The sequence below is a fragment of the Argopecten irradians genome, chromosome 1 (assembly GCF_041381155.1).
Source record: "Argopecten irradians isolate NY chromosome 1, Ai_NY, whole genome shotgun sequence".
Lineage (NCBI taxonomy): Eukaryota > Metazoa > Mollusca > Bivalvia > Pectinida > Pectinidae > Argopecten > Argopecten irradians.
Window position 1 is genome coordinate 26,691,259 of NC_091134.1, and position 23,440 is coordinate 26,714,698.

The 23,440-nt window shown below is 34.9% G+C and overlaps 2 protein-coding genes across 4 annotated transcripts; both read left to right on the top strand.

Annotated features, from left to right (window-relative positions):
* The first annotated feature begins 406 nt into the window (after positions 1–406).
* Positions 407–6,528, top strand: LOC138322437 (beta-1,3-galactosyltransferase 6-like). Of its 2 annotated transcripts, XR_011208397.1 has the most exons (3): positions 407–533; positions 1,991–5,051; positions 5,116–6,528. XR_011208397.1 is itself a non-coding variant. In XM_069266467.1 (2 exons), the coding sequence occupies exon 2, from the start codon at positions 2,161–2,163 to the stop codon at positions 3,190–3,192; it is 1,032 nt and encodes a 343-aa protein (XP_069122568.1). In that variant the 5' UTR covers positions 407–533; positions 1,991–2,160; the 3' UTR covers positions 3,193–5,099. The 2 variants fall into 2 exon arrangements, 1 of the variants encoding a protein (XP_069122568.1); XM_069266467.1 differs by lacking the exon at positions 5,116–6,528 and having other exon boundaries at positions 1,991–5,099.
* Positions 6,529–14,419: 7,891 nt separating this feature from the next.
* Positions 14,420–21,830, top strand: LOC138322450 (uncharacterized). 2 transcript variants are annotated; one of them, XM_069266480.1, is made up of 8 exons: positions 14,420–15,097; positions 15,625–15,721; positions 16,132–16,312; positions 16,985–17,070; positions 17,471–18,255; positions 18,543–18,682; positions 18,865–19,058; positions 19,508–21,829. In XM_069266480.1, exons 1-8 carry the CDS (start codon positions 14,720–14,722, stop codon positions 20,323–20,325), a joined length of 2,679 nt encoding a protein of 892 aa, XP_069122581.1. In that variant the 5' UTR covers positions 14,420–14,719; the 3' UTR covers positions 20,326–21,829. The 2 variants fall into 2 exon arrangements, with proteins under 2 accessions (XP_069122581.1, XP_069122588.1); XM_069266487.1 differs by lacking the exon at positions 14,420–15,097 and having other exon boundaries at positions 15,623–15,721; positions 16,089–16,312; positions 19,508–21,830.
* The last annotated feature ends 1,610 nt before the right edge of the window (positions 21,831–23,440 follow it).

A 23,440-nucleotide genomic window follows, 5' to 3' on the forward strand; every position in this document is an offset into this window, starting at 1 on the left:
TTGTTCTTGTACCAAAAGCAAAATAAATTATTTTATGTCTTTTGTGTTTTAAAATAAAAACCAATTCAAAAATAAAGACTAATGCCATTTCGTTTATTTAAGTCATTATTTCAAGTATAAATCCTGGAGGACCTGTAGTCCAGGGCTGTGAGGGCTTTGTCACTTTAAGGCTCGTCTGAAAACAATATACTGAACCACAAGGTCCGTCACGATTGCCTTAGTTAGGCCTAATAGGCCCGTTTTCGATTATGCGGTTTGACTGGTTGGAATTAGTTGTTCGTTTATGAATTAAAGACGGACCTGATGATTTTATAATGTTTTTAAACGAGCCTTGACAAAGCTCTTACATGCCTGTATCATAAACTGCAGGTCCGTCAGGATTTATACTTAAAAATAATGACTTTTACAAACGGTCGAAACGGTTGTAGGCCTACCGAATAAACGAAAACGGCCTATAGCTAAGCGTCTGGCTGACTTGGATCACATGTGCAACTTCCTGTTTTGTACAAGAGACGTGTGAAATGAAACTAAAGGTAAGACTTCAAGCAAAGAATCACATCTGCATTCCTATCCGAAATAACAGACGAACAAAGAAAAACTTTGTCCATTGCTCCTAAGTCATTTATCGCCGTGTTACAGGCTCGTGACAGTCAGACCTGCTGTAGGCCCATCATTTGAACAATATATTGGTGCTTATAACAGGTTGGGCACATGTAAATTTATTGCTATTATAGCGATATATAACAGGTTAGCTATAATAGCTATTTATAGCTATACAAAACTGACAGTAAACAACATTTTTGAAGATAAAAATGCTTCTGCTCAATACCGACTCCTGAAACTTCCAGTGGTTGTTTATAACGATTATTCAAACATATTGAAAGCCGTTTTGATAAGGTATAATTAAGCTAATTAAGTTAATTAATGCTAAATTGTTTCGAACGAAAAGTGGTGGCATAGTGTTCAAATGATCCTTATACACATTCCCTGCAAGTTTCAGGAGTTGGTTTTGAGCGCAAGCACTTTTATCTCCAGAAATGATGTTCTTCGCAAGTTTTTATAGCTATAAATAGCGCTATAATAGCAATAAAGGAGAAGGTACGTTAAGACTCGAATATGGCCGCAAAATTAATTCTCCAGTAAAGAACAACATATTTTGCCATATAACAGTTGAATACATTTGCTAACACATTACATCCTGAAAATATCCTGCATGTGCCAATTGTGTTCACTATGACGTCATCAACATGCAGTTTCTGGCCATTTTTCACAAAAATCCTTGAAAAATCATACGTTTTGAGTGATTTTCTCTAAAAATGAATGTGGCCACCTACGTGGAGCAGAAAGAGATTTTCACACGTTGTGCATCGTGTATTTACGCATATCCATGCAAAATATAAAGTTGCTCCGAAGTGGCGGCCAACTCCATTTCAAGCCTTTTCTAACCTAAAGGTGATGAATTTCTAGCAAAATTTGGCGAGAAGAAGGAAATCATCAATTTGATGACGTCATAGGTGGAGCACATCGTGTACATGGTTATAAAAAGTTATGTTTTGATGAATGGCAAGTATGAGAGTATTTATTGATGTGAAATTGATATGGATCAGGGTTAATATTTTTCGGCCTGAAAAATTAAGGCCAAATACTGGTCCTATCATATCTACTCCTTTTCATGTGCCCAACCTGTATAATGTTATACTCACGAGTCGTGTAAACCAAAATGTATAGCTTAGTCCATAATCATAGGCCTACTTAACCCCAAATGAACCTATACAACTCCCACAATCGCCATTACAAGATTATGGTCAGTTTTAGCAGAAACATAATTATATAATAAGCTTACACGCGAAACATGTTTCTGATTTTAATGGACTCTAAGAAAGATAGCCCATGACATATCATGTAACGTTAAGTGTATCTCATACAGAAAGTGTGATTTTAAAAACCTAAAAAATTGAGTTGAAACCACATGTATCTATGTTTTTTCCAGCTTGATAAGGATGCCTGTAATGGAATCTGTAGCAGGGCTATTCAATACATGTACCTGAGAAGTGGGATACCTACCAAGGATTGAGAGGAAAATGATTTGTAAAGAAGAGATATGAGTATTTAGAAGTCAACAGAAAGGCTGGTGTGAGAAATTCAGTAAAGTCAAGAAAAATGAGGAGCTCTAGTGCTCAAAGGTTGGAGAGAAAGTTGAACAAACATGCTATGACAATTTTGATCGGAGGAATATTTCTTTCCTTCAGCATGCTCATGTTTTTGTCATTTTGTCAGATGCCATGTGAAGATCGGACTTACGCTGTAGCACACGAGAGTTTGAAGGAGGCTCAGAACGCAGCCTATTGGAGTGGAAATCTACTTTCACCTAGACGTGATATTTCTGTATTCCTCGCTGTTGTTGTCCCTTCTGCTCCTGGAAATGCTAGACAAAGAGACGTTGTTCGGGAAACATGGGGCAATGATCTAGGAAAAGATTCCATCCTGAGGTTTATGATAGGAAATGGTAATTTAAGCCTGGCAGTTGAGAAAGAACTTGAAAGAGAAAACTTGCTTCACAATGATCTAGTATTACTAAAGCTAAATGATTCCTTTATAGCTTTGACAAAGAAAATATTACAGTCATTTAAATGGTTAGATAGTGAGATAGATTTCAAATTTATGCTGAAAGTAGATGAAGACACATTTGTTAATGTCGAAAAATTTAAATTAGAATTGAAGTCAAAACCTCAGAAAAGACTATATTGGGGATTTTTCGATGGCCGAGCCACAGTTAAAAAGGTTGGAAAATGGCCAGAGAAGGATTGGAAGCTATGTGATAGATATCTTCCCTATGCTTTAGGTGGAGGCTATGTCTTGTCAAGTGATTTAGTCCACTATGTTGCTTCCAATTCTAAAATGTTAAAACTATTTAATAATGAAGATGTATCAGTTGGTGCGTGGCTTGGACCTCTAGATATTCTCCGTCAGCATGATCCAAGATTTGATACCGAATATAAATCAAGGGGCTGTAACAATGCTTATCTTGTAACACATAAACACAGTAATATGCAATTACGAGAATTTAAACAAAATCTGAAAAGTACTGGTAAATTATGTACAACAGAATTTCAGAAGAGGAAATCCTATATTTATGACTGGAGTGCAGTTCCATCCCAGTGCTGTGCAAGGATTGATAAGTCCATCCCATAAATGACACAACAAGTTAACCAAAGATTTAATTACAAATATTTATCATTTCTTCTGCACTTCCTGTACAAACTCATATCTCCAACCAACTATTTTTTAATTGTTTGTTTAATTGAAATGGAAAAGAACATATTTTTTCTAAAACATTTAAAATAGCAATTACCTGTAAATAATTGAATTTGTCTTACAGAGCTAATGTACAGAGTATTTCATGGTGACCTAATTAACTCAAGGCCAAATTAGTCAATATTTTCCAATTGTTCTTGCCCTATAAGCATATAGGACCCTTTCAATATTAAATTACAATTTGTATAATTATGACTGAGAATCTTCGCAACGTTATTGCTGGTATTTCTTTTTTTGTCTCAGACATTTCCTCATAGCTTTAAAATGGTGTATTTGGCTGGAAAAAACCATTTGATGTAGTTTTTTTGCAATGACATGTATTTCAGTATTTGTATCACAAGAGCTATTATATTATTGTTTAATAGTCCAGGGCTCAAATTTTACATTTTTTGCCACTTGCTAAAAATAGCAAGTGCCATAAATTTTTAGCCCACCATCAACAGATGGTGGGCTATTCAAATCGCTTTTTGTCCATGGTCCGTCGTCTGTCCTTCCGTCCGTCCATCCTTCCGTCCGTTAACAATTCTTGTTACCGCTATTTCTCAGAAAGTACTGAAGGGATCTTTCTCAAATTTCATATGTAAGTTCCCCTAGGGGCCTAGTTGTGCATATTGCATTTTGGGACCAATCGGTTAACAAGATGGCCGACAGGCCGCCATCTTTGATTTTGATAGTTAAAGTTTGTTACCGCTATTTCTCAGAAAGCACTAAAAGAATTCTTCTCAAATTCCATTTACAGGTTCCCCTAGGACCCTAGTTGTGCATATTGCATTTTGGAACCGATCGGTGTACAAGATGGCCGACAGGCCGCCATCTTGGATTTTGACAATTGAAGTTTGTTACAGCTATTTCTCAGAAAGCACTGAAGGGATTTGTCTCAAATTGCATGAGCAGGTTCCCCTAGGGGCCTAGTTGTGCATATTGCATTTTGGACCGATTGATTAACAAGATGGCCGACAGGCCGCCATCTTGGATTTTGATAGTTAAAGTTTGTTACCGCTATTTCTCAGAAAGTACTAAAAGAATTCTTCTCAAATTCCATTTACAGGTTCCCCTAGGGCCCTAGTTGTGCATATTGCATTTTGGGACTGATTGATGAACAAGATGGCCGACAGGCCGCCATCTTGGATTTTGACAATTGAAGTTTGTTACAGCTATTTCTCAGAAAGCACTGAAGGGATTTGTCTCGAATTACATGAGCAATTTCCCCAAGGGGCCTAGTTGTGCATATTGCATTTTGAGACCGATCGGTCAACAAAATGGCCGCCAGGCAGCCATCTTGGATTTTGATAGTTAAAGTTTGTTACCGCCATTTCTCAGAATGTACTGAAGGGATCTTTCTCAAATTTCACATGTAAGTTCCCCTAGGGGTCTAGTTGTGCATATTGCATTTTGGGACAAATCGGTTAACAAGATGGCCGACAGGCCGCCATCTTGGATTTTGATAGTTTAAAGTTTGTTATCGCTATTTCTCAGAAAGTACCTAAAGAATTCTTCTCAAATTTCAGGTACAGGTTCCCCTAGGGCCCTAGTTGTGCATATTGCATTTTGGGACCAATCGGTGAACAAGATGGCCGACAGGCCGCCATCTTGGATTTTGACAATTGAAGTTTGTTACAGCTATTTCTCAGAAAGCACTGAAGGGATTTGTCTCAAATTGCATGAGCAGGTTCCCCTAGGGGCCTAGTTGTGCATATTGCATTTTGGGACCGATCGATGAACAAGATGGCCGACAGGCGCTATCTTGGATTTTGACAATTGAAGTTTGTTACAGCTATTTCTCAGAAAGATGGCTGACAGGCGCTATCTTGGATTTTGACAATTGAAGTTTGTTACAGCTATTTCTCAGAAAGTACTGAAGGGATCTGTCTCAAATTACATGTGCAGGTTCCCCTAGGGGCCTAGTTGTGCATATTGCATTTTGGGACTGATTGTTGAACAAGATGGCCGAACGGCTGCCATCTTGGATTTTGATAGTTAAAGATTGTTATCACTATTTCTTTGAAAGTACTGAAGGAATCTGTCTCAAATTTCATGTGCAGGTTCCCCTAGGTCCCTGGTTATGCATATTGCATTTTGGTACCGATCGGTGAACAATATGGCCGATAGGAAGCCATCTTGGATTTTGACAATTGAAGTTTTTTTCCGCTATGTCTAAGAATGTACTGAAGGGATCTGTCTCAAATTGTATGTGCAGGTTCTTCTAGGGGTCTAGTTGTGCATATTGCATTTTAGGACCGATCGATGAACAAGATTGCCGACAGGTAGCCATCTTGGATTTTGATACTTGAAGTTTGTTACTGTTATATATCTCAGAAAGTAGTCAAAGGATCTTTATCAAATTTCATGTGTAGTAATATCTAGTAAAAGCTTGAAAAGCAGAGAAAAGATCCCTCTTTCATTTGTCAGACAAAGATCGTTCTTAGGTGGGCGCCAAGATCCCTCTGGGATCTCTTGTTAGTTGCTAAAATATATTTTTTACTCATAATTAATATCCGTTTTCAAATTACAGTTATGTTATATATAAAATCCTTTATTTTTGCATAGTGATGTGAGGTGTATAAGTACATAATAAATATCAACAACATTACTGTAAGAACTGGGCCCCAATATTTTACATTACAACAATTTTTCACAATCATTATGCCATTTTTACAGTTAATAAAAACCACTTGCTAATTGCTAAAATAAGCAAGTGCATATTTTTTTCACTTGCTATTCTGGTATATCTACTTGCAAAAAGCAAGTAAAACAGCCTGAAATTCGAGCCCTGATAGTCAGTTGTTTTGCATCTACACAAACTCTGAATTATGCTCTTTGTATGATGATGTTTCCTTTTGAACATAAGAGTTTATTACTATATATTTTGCAAACATGATTTAATTTTGTATACATCATTTGTCTATTACATGTACCATGCTTTGTCAAAATACCAACAAAATTTAAAGTAATTTTTCCAATTTTGTAGTGTTTTGTATTTATGACATAACACTGTAAAGTTTTCATTAACTTGGGAGAAGTGTTAGGTAAAGTAGTTATTCCAAGAAAAACACTATGCATGGTAAAACCATATTGTTATGGTATGGAGTGCAACAATGTAACGAGATGATTATAACACAGTGCAGTTTTATAAAATCATTAGAAGTACATATTATGTTATTGTTAAGTTTATATATTGTTGATTTTATGCCAATAAACAACATGTTTATCTTACTTTGGTGTTAATGGTGTGTACTGTATGACCTTTTATCAGTAAGGGTCATTAAACATACACAATGTATTGCCAGGATTTCTAGGTGGATACATATCAAAGCTACTGAGTACTCAGAGAAAATTACTACACTGACTGAAGTATCTGGCGACTACTAATATAGAGGTAGAGGCTCGGTTCTGGTGATAGGGTCACCTCTTGGCCACCGTGGTCCCTTGTGTGCTAAGCCCCTGGCTATATATATTTAATATACCTCTACTTTATTTACACTATATAAAAGATACTTTGTTAAATTTACTAGTTGGGCGACACCTGAAGGAGTGTCGCGGATGAAATGAAGAGAAGAGAAAGGGAAGATAACTCTTGCTGTTACCCTTAAACGGGACCAATTCCATAAGGTTATGAACAAGAGGCCGATGGGCCTTAACGGTCATCTGACTATTGGCACAATACAACACCTCAAAGAATAAAGAAGTGGCACACAGTTAAGGCAATCCAAAAAAACTCATTTATTAGAAGAAATGCAGGTCCTGATATATTTAATGGATTAGACTATGAATGAAGGTCCCTTGATCCCCACCATGCTGCAAATCCAATTTCCAGTCTCAAGGTAGTCATTCATGTTACAGGCTCAATATCTGGTCTCTATAGGTCTTTAAGCTATTCACACGAAGTCGTTAATTTTTTTTAGCCTATTTGACCTGATGAAGGTCAAGATAATTTATTTGAACAAACTTTATAGCCCTTCATCCAAGCATGCCGCAGACCCTATATGAGTACCCTGGGACTTTTGGTTCTTGAGAAGTCGTTTAAAGATTTTAGCATTTTTGACCCCTGTGACCTTGAGTGAAGGTCAAGGTCCTTCATTTGAACAAACTTGGTAGCCATTCATTCTAGCATGCGACAGACCCAGTATCAGATCTCTAGGCCTCTTGGTTATTCACAAGCGGTCATTTAAAGATTTTACCCTATTTGACCCATGTGACCTTGAATGAAGGTCATTGTCCTTCATTTGAACAAAGTTGGTAGCCATTCATCTGTGCATGTCACAGGCCCAATATCAGGTCTCTAGGCTACTTATTTATTCACATGAAGTCGTTTAAAGATTTTAGCCTATTTGACCCCTGTGACCTTGAATGAAAGTCAAGGTCATCTGTTTGAACAAATTTGGTAGCCATTTATTCTAGCATGCCACAGACCCAATATCAGATCTCTAGGCCTCTTAGTTATTCACAAGAGGTCATTTAAAGATTTTACCCTATTTGACCCCTGTGACCTTGAATGAAGGTCATTGTCCTTCATTTGAACAAAATTGGTAGCCATTCATCTCTGCATGTCACGGTGAGGCCCAATATCAGGTCTCGAGGCTACTTATTTATTCACATGAAGTCATTTAAAGATTTTAGCCTATTTGACCCCTGTGACCTTGAATGAAAGTCAAGGTCATCTGTTTGAACAAATTTGGTAGCCATTTATTCTAGCATGCCACAGACCCAATATCAGATCTCTAGGCCTCTTAGTTATTCACAAGAAGTTGTTTAAAATCTTTTAGCCTATTTGACCCCTGTGACCTTGAATGAAGGTCAAGGTCATTCATTTGAACAAACTTGGTAGCCCTTCATCCCAGCATGCTACAGGCCAAATATCAGTACCCTGGGCCTTTCATTTGAATGAAAAAGTTTCGCACTGCAGACTGCAGACGGCGCACGATGACGGACGATGCATGATGACAATAGATCTTCCTGACCCTTCGGGTCAGATGACCTAAAAATATACCAGAGCTTGAAGTCATTTAAGGATTTTAGTCTATTTGACCCCTGTGACCTTGAATAAAGGTCAAGGTTATTTATTTAAACAACCTTGGTAGTTCATTGTATAATATATACTGGCAGTTAACCTGAAAGATACAATATAATTGATTGTCTATAAAAACACCAATAAAGGAATGTAATTAAAAATGAAAAAATCCTTTTAAGCTACATCCTCAATACTAACTCCATGGGTAACTATCACTGACGTAATATCCACTCTTGGAATATCTCATAGTAACTTGGAGCCACTTCAGAAGAAACAAACTGACCAATCACAGGCTTGCAGAAATCATTTTTGGCTACATCCTCAATACTCCAGGGGTTACTATCACTGACGTAATATCCACCCATGGACTATTATCTCTTAGTAAAATTGGATGCAGTTCAGAAGAAAACAAGAGGCCCAAGAGGCCTTGATGGTCACCTAAGTGCTGATACAGAAAGAACATTGCAAAGTTGGTTCAAATCTTTAAAAAGCATTTATGAATTAAAAGAAACCCCTTTTGGACCCACTCCTCAGGCCCCTGGGTGTCAGTCATGGAAAATTTGTTAATAGGATTCAATGGCCATATCATACTGATAATTCTGACAACATTTGACTCATTTTCTATTACAAATGACCAAATAATGTTCAAAAATGTGTTTTCCCTATAAAAACTATAGTAAACTTGACCCCTCCCGAGGGGAAAACATGAGACCCCAAGGTTCATATATAATTCATAATTATTGTAAAGGACCTTAAGACCTTTCCATCTATGAAGAGTATTTGATTCTACCATTTCCACAATTTTAGATGAAGGTTTTTGAAGTTTAAGCCTATCCTATTTGACCCATTTTAGCCCCACCCCTCAGGCCCCTGGGGGTCAGTTATGGGAAATATGTTAATATGATTCATTGACCATTTCATACTGATAATTCTGATTCATTTTCTATTACAAATGACCAAATAATGCTCAAAAATGTGTTTTACCTAAATAAACTATAACTTGACCCCCTCCCCACGTGATTCCATCTATGAAGAGTATTTGATTCCACTATTTCTTGAATTTTAGAAGAAGATTGTTGAAGTTTTAGCCTAATTGAGAAGTTTTAGCCTAATTGACCCCTTTTGGCCCCAACCCTCAGGTTCCTAGGGGACCATATAATTCACAATTTTGATTGACCTTTGGCCTTGAAAGGTCTCTGCAAAATTAGATTAGGTCACTGGAGACTTCATCTCAGGTGACCTCAAAACTGAGTCCTGCATAGACTTCCTTTCAAGATTACAGAGAAAGTGACACCCAACTTCAAACCAACCCCTGAGTGATAGTAACCCCTGGCGTATGGAGAAGGATTAGGCTATTACTCTGCTATTTTCTTAAATAAAGGGAGACTTAAAACTTGAATGTGGCATTTTATAATTGTCCCTATGACATACAATTAAGCAAGGAGTTCATCATAATTGCTATTGCTGCCTGGAATATGCATTTTCATGAATAATCATGCAAAAGTCTCTGCTAGCTACCCCCATTTTATCGAGAAAAAAAAAGAGTAAAAAAATGGTAATAATAGACAATATCGCCTGGCTGGCACTCAATCTCTTACAAATACATACATTTTAGAGAACAAGAAATGTTAAACAGTTTTTTACAGAGAAAAAAAAAAAAACAAAATAAAACTACTGCTATAATCAAGTTAAAATAACCAGAAAATGTATAAATCTATGTAATAGATGTATAAATGTATGTATGTACTTCATATGATTGCAATTACTATACATGTATAATGTATATGGTATGTCGGAGTGAATGTGTATATGCCTGTATTATGTTATGTACTATAAAATGTCTTGAAAAATAAAAAAAAATAAAATAACCAGAATTCATTTAATATGGATTATATCGTTTCATAATGACACGGCATCAAAGATTTGAAAAATATCATGTAATTATACATGTACATCACGAATAATCATGTAAAAGTCTCTGCTACCCCCATTTTATCAATAAGAAACTGTTTTTCCACATGTAGATAAAAAAAATGTCAAAATATAGACAATATTGGTCTGACCGAATACTCAATCCAAAACTAAACATACATTTCTCTGTTTTTGCAATTCTTTTAATAAATTTTGCTAGAAAATATACCTTAAAAAATAATAAGCCAATTACCTCCTTTTATCCAATTCCAATGAAAACTGTTCATATGAACATTTAAAGAATATAAAGTTTTTAATTTAAAACCCACGTACCCTTTTACAAGTAAGTCAGTTGTTTGATGGTATACATGCATCTGATCATACATGTACTTGCATAAGATATTTAACAATATAGTGCTTTAATCAAGAAATGCCTTGGAAATGTATAATGCTAATTCAAATTTCATGTTGGGCAATTAGGGTAATGAGTTATATTAGGTGCCAATCTTTCTATTTATCATAACATTTATGAGACCTTTTATGAGAACTCTATTCGTGGGGCCACGGTGACCAAGTGGTAAAGTTGTCCCAACATATTACCACAAGCCGTCCACCTCTGGGTCACAAGTTCGAATCCTATGTGGAGAATTTGCCAGGTACTGACAGCTGGTCGGTGATTTTTCTCCGGGTTCTCCGGCTTTCCTCCACCATCAAACCTGGCACGTCCTTAAATGACCCTGCATGGCTGTTAATAGGACGTTAAACTAATAAAAAAAGAGAACTCTATTCTACATCCGAATTGTACATCCTAATTGGAACACATATGGTACCAGGTAATTAAATTATTTTAAATCCTTGATACTGCTGAATGATATGAAAATCAGTTAAATAAATCATCACATTAAAGGATCTATTTGTAGCTTTTATTCATACGCAGAAATGAATTACTTAATTGGTACATCTTTCATACTTCAGTCTTTTGTTTTATTAATCATATTTAATTTTTATATTGAGGAAGATTACCTACATATATATATATATAGGTACTAGTATTTAAAATAGTTACTGTTTCCAAGTGTTATTCATCACAGATAAAAAAAATATCAACAGCAAGCAAATCATATATTCAAAAGTCTATACCTTAACCAAAATGGCTTTCAATGTATCAATTTTTTTTTAAATTGTTTTTTTGATTTAGAAACATTTTGAAAACCTTTCTCAAGCTGATGAGGCTGTTACAAGTTTGACATTCACTACTGTATAGTGAGTGTTATAACTAGGTCTCCTTTTACCTAGATACTGTATGATATTTTAAAAAAACCCAGAAAACTGTTGTTATTTTGGAAATAAAATGTCAAAATATCCTTAAAGGCTCGTGGTATTTCAAATTTCATAAATTTAAGTTTAATAAATTTCAAATGATGTAGCCATGAGTGTAAGATTCTATTTATCACATAACTAGTATTAATCAAAACATAGTCCATAGTCAAAACTTCAGTGATTCTGACAGGACAGTGGCGTAGGAAGATGAAACGTAGTTGGGCGGGGCAAAGGTTCTCAATATTTCATAATTTCATAACACACACCCCCCCCCCCCCCCGCGCCCCGCACCCACAGGAGATACTTGATTTACTTTTTTCATATATCATTACATATTTATTGGGGGTCCGAGGGATTTGAACATACCGGATTCACACCATCGGCACATTGTTGTGTAACTCAAAATAATAATCAACTGATTGTCTTGCTAAGACATATAAACAAATAAATCTCTTAAGGAGCATTTTTTGTAATAGTATAATTCCTTGATGGACATTTTTAGTCTAGTTCGTGTGTATTGAATTTTCATTATTAAAGGTTTGAACATTACATACTTGCATGTTTTAGGAAACGCGCAGTAGGGCTGGATCAATATATCAATATACCGATACGTATAGGTTTTCAAAAGCGTATCGAATATCGATACGCAAACATGCTGTATATCGCTGTATCGTTTTAACAACCCAACCTACTTTTTTCATTATAGAAAGAGGAAATTCAAACAAAATTTATTCTAAAATATCATTCAAGTAAGAGCATTTCAATCAAAAGGAAGTGTTTAAAGCATCTATGTCACCTAGATGGATAAGAAATGTTGTTTCAAGACTAAGAATACAAATTGACAGAAATTAATCAAAACAGATGGTGAACCAAATCAAATGTTTGGTAGGTTTTTGCCAGGTTATAGAATATTTATCAAAATTGTCTTTTATTGTCACAATATTCAAAACACAATGTTCAACTGAATTTGAAAAAAGAGGTCCAGTATATCGTCAATATGTATCGTGTATTGTTTCAGTGTATAGTCAATACGTATTGTATCGTTTTAGACTTTCCAATACCCAGCCCTAACGCGCATCCATGGTGCTTAGTTTAAAGTGCACCTTGACCTCAATAAATGACCACCAGATCAGAGTCCAGGGGCACCAAGAAGATATCAACAACTTCCTTTACAAGGAAAAATCTTACAAATTTTCTTGAACATTGTTTATTTAATTCTAGATCTATTGAATCCTTGAGAGAATAGCCAGGGCTTAAGCTCTGGGTCAAAATTGGGATTACTTCATTTAGTTTCAATTCTGTTTTATGTAAGAGCACTTGGCGAATCAGGCTTGGATTCGACGTGTCAACCGAGATAATCATACAACATCACAGACGTCATTAATATCTACGACGCCACAATAACGTTCGTCTTACAACATTTATGACATGACCGTATATAACATTGCTAAATGGGTCAGAGTGATATTATACATGTATGCTAATTTTCACAACACGGTCAATCTGATGATTCCTGTCAGCATCCTAATTATTACGCAGTAGTTGTCTATCACTATACACAACACAGCAAAATTGTGAAATGAATTTTCATTAATATTATTGCCCTCACCCACCCAGTCTGTACAGTAACTTAAGCCTAAGCAATTATTATGTGTCATGTAAAACTGCAGTGCATACAAATGTCCATATCTACATGTAATAATGTTGATCATATCCATTGTCAAACTACATGTACATTGTTACCATTTTTTTTTCTGGTTTGTTTTCTTTAGTTGTCTAATATTCAGATTACTCAAAGACGTTTCGGTACCTTCTGAAAGTCATTTCGCCCTGTTCACTTTATGATACCGAAAAGACTTCCGCATGTACCGAAATGACATGTAACGAAGCTAACGTTACGTACTTTACATGTGAGCCTACGCACTACCAGAGATTTAAATACTAGGGATAAGAAGGTAGCTCATAGCCCTACTTAACGACGCCCGCAGCGGAAGCTATCCCAGAGTGCAACGCGTGTCTAATTTACAGTCTAACGACGCCTTATTGAAACTACGCTTCGTCCGATGAAGCGATCTAGGCTATAATTCAGGAGATGAACAGAAAAAAAACCCAAATAGCTTAAAGTTTGCTCTTTATTGAAAATGTAATTTATTTGAATAATCCATCACATTTTCATAATTGTAGAGGTGTTACACTAAATAAACGTAATGTTAACTGTGAATGTCCTCATCCCGGCATGATTACTTCCTCGATCGGTACAATCGATCGCCCCGTGAAATATTAATATAATAAAACCCACATACTCTGATTTCAATAATTGACCGATTTCCATTTAGTTTTCAAATATTTGTTGCTTGGTAAATTTTAAATGTTAATATATTAAATTGATCTAATTTGAACATATTGAACCTTTTGAATTTTTGGTGGTAAAACTGTACACAAATCATCGAAGTTACCCTAAATTTATAATGGCGACGATACTGTTCAGATAGGGTCGTGAAAGATAGCACAATTTAAACCACGTACTCTGATTTCAATAATTGACTGATTTCCATTTAGTTTTCAAATATTAATTTTCTATTGATTGAGTTTGTACATATGGAAACTTTTAAAGCTCAAGTACAAGTGTTAACAAATTATCGAAGGTACCCAATATATCAGAGATTTAAATCTCTGAATATATCATGGCGAAGAGATACAGTGCCGATCGAGCTGTGATAGATAGCATAATTTGATATCTAATTAACGGAAAGTGATTTGCAACTGCTATAAGCACAGGTGTCATACTGTCATCAGGTGAACCGTCGGCCAGAACACCTGGCCACCGCCCCAGGTCATCGCCTCACTAGAGGATCTTTTCTTGTGACGTTCTCCTTGTGGGAACGAATCCGTGTCAGGGGAGGTAACTCCTGGTTTGAAGCGAAATGACGTAAACTCGCATAGTAAAATATCAAATATTTTTTCGATTTATGTCCTATTTCATTAATAAAATACTTAAAATATCTGTAACGAATGCATACTTCTTTTTTTCGTCTTGTGCTATTATAATTTACGACATGCCGTCCGCCGGTCCATGTAAACACGCCGACATCTCTGTAAGCTGACAGATCTAGAACATACGAGCAAACACACGTACACAGGTATGCCTTCGTTATTAGTTTGAAAATGGGGAAAGTTAGGTTAAAGGTTGGTTTTAAAAGTAAAAAACAACAAAATCGTCTAGAAACTGTATCCAAAGTTGTGAAAAAAAGACATAGCGCAGACGACAGTGTCGATTTGACGGGATCCACAGATAATGACGTCGGTTTTACAGGCGCTCTACATGACCACAATTATAGTACGCGATTTACCAGAGACATAATTACAGATAGCAATTATGGTGATGAGGAATCAGGAAATGTTTCTACTTGGAGGGAAGGTCGGAGAATTGTTGAGCTGGGTGTCTTGGCCGATGCTCTGTCAGCCTGTTTCAGATGTGGTGTTCCGTTACAGCTATCTCATGCGATCGACATCAACACATTTGGCCTCTCAGCTATTATCAAGGTACATACAAAATACAGGTCGACATAGTTTGATTAAATTACTTTAAAATCTCAATAAATGATGTGAAGCACAAGGCCATTATCAGATGATTGTCGGTAAACACACGACTATCTGCATGTAAATGTACATGTGTAGGCCCTACAATCAATGATTTGTCCCTTACGAAGTACAATATATGTTAACCAGCTGGTGTATTTTGCATTCATTCGACTACGAAATTATAATTTGAACATTTATGATCGGTTTTTGTGATTTTGATTATAAACAAAGAAATGCTTGCTTAGACGCAGTGCATACAGGTGCTTTCTATGACGTTCGAGCAGTTCATAATTTCACAGGGATCTGACACGAAATTTTTATACCAACAGTATATATATTAATTATAGATACTAGATAATATATATATGTACTGTATACTGTTTGATAAAACATTTCGTGCCAGGACCCTGTGAGTTGCTTAATATGTCTAATATAGATTTTATAAATCAACTTTGAGTACAAGACTGTACTTCTATATTCCATCACAGATCCCTTGTTCTAACACAAGATGCAAGGCAGTGAATAATGTCCCCACAGGAAAGAGGCATAATAAGATCTGGGATGCCAACACAAAACTGGCAACAGGTGAGTGTAAAAAGATTTATTAATATCATTATGTAAGAAATCAATATCATTTTCTAGGCTAATAGGCAGCTGGCTGAGTTTGTAGAATCACATATCTAATGTTTAAATTAAAAATTAAAAACAACTTGGAAGCTTCATGTGTGAATACATGTGAATATACAGTAGCAAATCAAAATTGTTTTATGCATAATATTCAATTATCTCTTCGAAAATGGGAACACACATTTTCATACACCCAATGTTTTCAAATTATGATTATGTAGTAATTTTTTAATTGTAAAAAGAAAGCAAACATTTTGTAAATTTATTGATATTTTTTTCACATTGCATGTGACAATTAAATATTAGTGTATATTTTTGTTTTTAGACGTATCATACATGTACCTGTATGTATGATAATTTTTTTACAGCAATGGTGCATACAGGCTTAGGGGGAAGGCAAATTAATGCTGTCCTGGCAGCTGTAAATATACCACCAGTTAGCAACACCCTATTGCACGCTCGTCAAGCAGAATCAGGACCAGCCTTTGAAGATGTGGCAGAGGATTCAATACAAGACAGTCTTAATAAAGAGATACAGCTAACAACTGAGTATGTTAAAGATTACTAATTTAAAATGACAATTGAAATTATTTAATAATATTGTTATACTTGATGATAATTAATTTTTATTTTCATACTATATCTGACATTCTGAAAGGCCAATTGTTTTTTCATACCACTATGGAGTCGTACATGTAAATGTGTTTTATTTAGACTGGAGGCCAAGAGGTAAAATGTCTCGACATGTTACCACAAGCCGTAGCCTCCTCCTCTTGGTCGCCAGTTCGAATCCCATATGGGGCAGTTGCCAGGTACTGACCGCTGGTTGGTGGTTTTTCTCCTGATACTCCAGCTTTCCTCCACCAACAAACCTGGCACATCCTAACATGGCCCTGGCTGTTAATAGGATTTTAAACTAAAAAAAACCATAACCCATTTAGTCTGGATAATTATTCATAAGCAATATTAATTATATGCTGACTTTCATACTCCGATAAGATTTAAAAATAGTGATAACTAAAATTAATTAGAATTGTGGTTTATACACAGAAATTCACAGTAATTACCAATTTACCAGTAAGATGGAGGAGGGAATCTGGATGGGATTTGGTAATCTTGATGATCTTAGATCAAAGACATGATTGATCATGATTTGATCATGATTTTAATAATGTCATCTTATGTTTTCTAGTTTGATTTATTTTAAACAATTCACTTCAGAAAATCTGGGAATTCTGACTTGACAGTGAGTGTTGATGGAGCATGGCAGAAGAGAGGCAGCGGCAGGTCCTTCGACAGTTTATCTGGTAAATAAAAGCATGTACTCCTGCATGGATAGATCATATCACAATGAAGACTGCATACATGTGTAGCTGTTGTTGTTTTTTAGTTCAAATAAACCTTTATCATACAAATTTAATTAAATTCACTAAAAATGATTATAAGTGTTGTATTAGAGGTAGTCCTGTACCTAGTAACCGTTGACCCTGTGAATTATTTTCCAGCTACATTTTAAAAATTGATTAAAGCTCTTTTGGTTGGGATATACTTTCTGATCTTGATATTGATTTATAAAAAGTAATGTCAGAAATCTGGCAATAATATGTGTATTATTTGGCTGTATGGTCACATGTAATAAATATACTTACATTATTCTCTGTATCAATTATAAGTAGGTAAAAGTAAATTATTTGATTTATTTTGTAGGTCATTGCTCTATGATTGGGAATGAGACAGGGAAAGTTGTTGGTTACAGTGTAAGGTCAAAATTTTGCAAGACATGTGATGAGGCCACAAGACTTCAGAGAAAACCTGCTGTTCATGATTGTCGCATGAACTGGACTGGCAGCTCTAAGGCAATGGAACGGGATATGGTTGTTGAGATGTTGAAATCACATGAAGATGCTGGTGTCCATATAGGAACTGTAGTTGCAGATGATGATACAACAACATTCAATCAAATCAAAAAGATCAATCCTGATATAAGTAAAAGATCAGACAAAAATCATGTAAAAAAAAATATTGCCTCACATTTGTATGCATTACAACCTAAACACAAATCTCTCACTTCTAAGGTCATCAGTTATCTACAAAAATGTTTGAACTACATGATTTGTCAGAACCAAGGCAATGCAGAGGGAATTTGCGACATGTTAAAAGCACTGGGGCATCATCCATTTGGAAACCATCAGTTCTGTGGATCCTGGTGTTTGCACAAATCAGACCCATCTAAGAAGTATTCTGCCTTGCCTTATGGACGTCCTCTCAATGATATGAACCTCCAGGAATCTTTGATAGCTTTATTTGAAAAATATAAGCTTGATAGTGAAAAGTTGTCAAATCTAGCCAGCACGCAAGCAAATGAAAGTTTCAATAAGACCGTAGCTTCAAAAGCCCCCAAGTCACACTTTTACAGTGGATCTAACAGTCTTAATCATCGAGTGGCTGCAAGTGTTGGTCAAAAGAATGTTGGTCATAGCTATCTTGTCAAGGTATATTGATTAATATTGAAATTATGATTAGTAATACTAGTTATGATGATTATCTTAAGTTTAAATATATGCATTAAATTCTGCTTGAAATTTTATTATATAAATAATTACTGATAAAATATGCATGTACATGTATCATTTACTAAATATAAGCTTTCCTATTCTACCTTATGTTAGTGGATAAACTTTTTTCATTTGGTGTTTGTATCATATTTATCAATACCAGACACTCATTCACATTTTGTTTATCAGTGTCTTAATATCAAAATCATTGTCTATTTTCTCAGGTTCACAAAAAGATTGGACTCTCACCTGGAACCCACACAACTAGGCAGGCCATCCTGCGTGACATGCAGGCCCGTAAAATGAAAGCAATAAGTACAACTGTCAAGGCAAAGAAAAGGAGATTAGAATTAAAATTACGAAGGTACTTATTGTAAGCAATGAATTTGTTTTGATTTTTACATCTAACAATAAAAAAATAAAAATATATGTATAAGATAGTTATCTCCCTTTTATACATATATATGTATATATACATCATGAAACCCATTGTTTTCTTTGAGGAAAAAAATAATTTAGATAATCATTGATTTTTTATGTATCTAGAACACAGTCTAATGCAACAAGAGAAATTCGAGAAGGCAGAACCTATGCATCAGGAGTGGCCATGCTGGTGCAAAAAATTCCAGATGAGTGTATGGAAATCCCTCCTCCAGTTGCACCTCCAATACCATCACCATGCAGTCAGCTTCCTCCCTCTGTTAACCCTGTATTCTTTGACCTTGAGAGTACAGGACTGGGTAAGTGAGTCAATTACAAAAAAGCAAAGTATTTTGTTGATTTGCATATTCCGAAAAAAAAGGTGATTTTAATTTATTTTTTATTATTAAGAGAGTAACTTGGTATCTTTAATCATTATTTTATGATCTTGAATTTAATTGACAAAGACATTGAAAATACACTGTGTATAAATATCTTTATCTATATATCCTTTCAAAGCTACTCTTGGCCATGTATTTCAGAACTACATTTGTGACAGTGTATAAATATCTTTATCTATTTATCCTTTCAAAGCTACTCTTGGCCATGTATTTCAGAACAACATTTGTGACAGTGTGAAGACTAGATACCTAGTAAATTTATTATAATCATTTTGATTTGTCATTGTTCTGCTGGATAAACCCTAATTAGACTCATGTTATGAAACCTTTACTGATTTTTAATTTGTTCTTTTTTATTTAAATTTCAGCTCGCAACTCCCATATCACCCAAATCGCTGGAGTTTGTGGAGAAGATATGTGGAGTACATTTGTTATTCCAAAAATTCCCATCAGTACTGCTGCAGCCAATGTAACAGGCCTTACTCTGAAGAATGGGAAGCTATTTCACCATGGTAAACCAGTACAGGCTGTAACAGTGTCAAAGGCTATAGATGACCTGTTAGATTTCATTCAGCGGCAAAGTGCACCTATTTACCTTGTAGGACACAACATAAAGATCTTTGACTGTCCTTTGCTTTTTAATACGTTAGAAGCCTGTGGAAAATTGTCAAGTTTCCTGGAACATTCAGAAATTCGAGGTTTTATTGATACAAAGCTACTTTTCAGGAACGCAATGCCTGGATTGGAGTCATACACTCAAGAAAACCTTGTGAAACATGTTACTGGTAACGAATATGATGCACACGATGCATCAGCAGATGTTGTTGCTCTTCGGGACTTATTCATGGCAAGTAAAATTAGCATCGGCGATGGTTCCTTAAAGAAGGCAACATTTTCCGTTCAGGATGCTATCGATACCCATGAACATGGTAAACGTGTGAGAACAAACATGCCATCACTACAGCCCCTGATATCTGCGAAAGTATTAAGTGTTGGAATGGCGCGGCGAATGGCAGGCAGCAACCTGAATATTCATCATGTGAAAGTGGCACACAAGAGAGGAGGAACTGAGGGTGTGCGTAAGGTGTTCACTGAAACATGTGGAAAAGGTGTCAGAGTAACAAAATCAAGGAAAATCATTGATTCTGTGTCACAGTGGATGGAAAGAAATCAAAATGAAAGCTAAGATAACATTAAAATGTGTGCAAATGATAAAGCTAAAATGTACATATAAGTTGTAATGATAAGACACATATTGCTGTATGTTTGTATATTTGTGCAGTGAGAAACTTACTATTGACTTTTACTCTTTGGTACTTCTTAGCAGAGGAAAAATGTGAACTTGCATATTTGTTAATTTCTAACAATAAGGTACATTATATATACATTGTAAGTTATTTCATTTGTCAATCTTTCCAATTTATTCTGAAAGTTAATTTCACGTGAATGAACTTGAATGCAAATATAGGAAAATTTATTGAGCGGTGTTTGCTATAATGTTTTGTTGCAGGCATTATCCCATAATTGTATTCATCATTAAATTTAATAAGAATAATTTAAAATTGCATAACAGGTTCTTTTCACAACAGTTTATTTCAAAATCTTTTCTTTATAGAAAAGCAAAAAAAAAAAAAAAAAAAAAAAAATTCTGGTTTGACTGATTATCAATAATTGGACAAAGGGAGATAATTTAACTTAAATTAATTTAAAATTATTTTTCAGCAGTATTCATGTACTTATTTTTATTTTTTTCATAATGATAATTCAAACTAGATCATCTGAATAATTCTTAAAATAAAAAATGTTATTTATTACGCTCAATCATAATATTATTGTCATTATAGCAATTTTCTGTAAAATGGTCAAGGGAGGTAACTTTTATCGAAAATAACTTTTTTTTTAGTTCACGGACCTATATTTTTTTTTATCTTTTTATTTGTGGCATTAAAAGTTCTACCTTTATGCAAAGTATGAAAAAAAGTTTAATACAAGATTTTATTTTTTTTTTAGATATTTTTGTTGATTTTTTAGAACATTTTTTTTGATGAAGTAACATATTTGTTTTCAGATTTGGAGTCAAAATTCTGTTTTGATTTTGATTTAAAAGAAATTTTGCGTATATATTTTGTAAATATAGACTAATATTGAAATAATTAAATAAACAATACAAAGTGAACATTTAATTTGTAAAAATAAATACTATTTTATTTGGAAAGGTGTTTTTTTGGGGATTTTTTTTGTAAAAATGAGATTTATGACTTGTGTTTTTCTATTGGACATTGCGAAAAAACGAGCACACGGACATATCATTTTTTTCGCATTTTTTATTATGTCATGAACCCATCTTTCAAAAAAAAACATTTAAGAAAAAAAGTTTAATACAGGAAAATTTTGACTTCTCAGAGGAGTACATCCTTAACCAACGGGGGTCCATTTACCTGTGTTTGAGTCTCGAAAGCTATACAGTAAGTTTGTAATTTATATTATACTAAATTAGATAATATTTTTCTTATCTTAATTTTCTCAAACAGCTTTATTTATAATGCATAGAACCATATTAAATAAAAGTCAATTCTAAGAGTAATGTAAATATTCCCCTTCACCAGAGATTTGAATATAATTTATTTAAATATATTGCTTTACCAAGATTTTTTTTACTAAAGCCGAATTGAATTTCCAGGGTTTAACTCATTAAATTTATATGTGTCGTATTTTTCATTCTAACAAATCAAGAAAAGCTTTTATAATATGTCATAAATCACCAAAATTTACCAACATTTTGATCATTATTTTCAATGCCTAGGTTTTAATTTTACAATTTTTCATAAAAAACAACACAGAAATATATATACCCGCATGAGAAGAGCGTCTCTGATGCAACAGTAAAAAAGCTATGAGATACTTTTCGATGTTTATTGGTTTGTATATAGTCAAATATGCCGTACACAGCTTCATGGGCTAACACTATGATAACTCGCCTGCAGCTATTAGTGCGCAGACGCACGGCTTGGTCTCGCAGCAACCGTTCATCCGTTTACGATAACAATAGGTGGGTACGTGATATCGCGAGAACAGCCCTAGTTACTTATCCCAATTATATTTAAATCTCTGGCACTACCGAAACGATATGTGCATGACTTTATGGTTTTAAAACTACTAGCAATTTAATCATATGCTCAAACAATATATTAGGAGATACATATATTCAAACGGCATCTGCCTCAAAGTCGGTACAGTTGTCAGTTTACGTGCTGTTAAGCCACGATTTAGAACACATGCATGGTTCTATTCTCAGACAGTCACTCGCGATGGTGATCATAAACAGACTGTAAACAGTACCTAACGTTATATTTGCAGGCCTACAAAAACAATCAAATATATCTGATAAAACTAATATCCACCGATAATGATATTGATGTCTAATAACAAGCTTAAGTAAAATGAACAATTACTTACCTGATAATGCCGGATTTAACTTGAACATCAAGGCGGCTTCAACGTTTTTACTCAACCGGATACAAACAATACACATTCCTTATAGGGGGCGCGATAGTCTGCGCCATGATTTTGTGCGTTCGAGACAGTACAAATAGGTTAATTTCACTGTTGCACTTGTTGGGCGCATTTTGTAACATAAATTTGATGATTAGTGCATACATTATTTACTCATTTTATAATGTTTAGTCACTTCTACAAAAAATTTCAAAAATATCACTCATTTTTAAATGGTACATTTGCCGGTCCAATCGTTCAGAATAGCTCAGATGGAAGGCGCCTGGGACCCCGAAATATCTCGTCTGTTGTGGAAATTTACCGAGAACCTGCGAAATACCACCTTTATTCATGGCTGTATTGTGGCCGTTGTATATAACATTTCCAAAAGTAAGAACTACCGTTTTGTTCAGAATTACAAGGACTTTTTATATGTAGAGTTCTAGCTTCTCAGCTTAATTAATTTATTTACTAGGATAGATTAAACAGAAATCAGTGGTCAAAATGCCGATTTTGGGGGTTTTACACCAAAATATCTCGTCGTTTTGAATTTTCACAGCTAAGGTGATTATATCAATCGATAGATCACGCCGTGATTAGCTTACATTCAAAATTTCAGCAAAATATATCGTTAGATTTCCTTATTACTCAAATCGCGGTTATAAGCGGGTTGATAGCTAAAAGTTGTCGTGTTAACATTTCGTTCCGAAACATGTACGTACAGTTGTTATGTATATACTAGTGGGGCAACACCTTAAGGGGTGTTGCGAATGAAATGAGAGACGCTAAGTACCATGAATTGAAAACTC

Coding starts and splice junctions, on each gene's coding strand:
- LOC138322437 (XM_069266467.1), top strand. CDS start 2,161: ATGAGGAGCTCTAGTGCTCAAAGGTTGGAGAGAAAGTTGAACAAACAT.
- LOC138322450 (XM_069266480.1), top strand. CDS start 14,720: ATGGGGAAAGTTAGGTTAAAGGTTGGTTTTAAAAGTAAAAAACAACAA. Junction 15,098..15,624: donor GCCTCTCAGCTATTATCAAG/GTACATACAAAA, acceptor ATTCCATCACAG/ATCCCTTGTTCTAACACAAG. Junction 18,256..18,542: donor GTCATAGCTATCTTGTCAAG/GTATATTGATTA, acceptor CTATTTTCTCAG/GTTCACAAAAAGATTGGACT.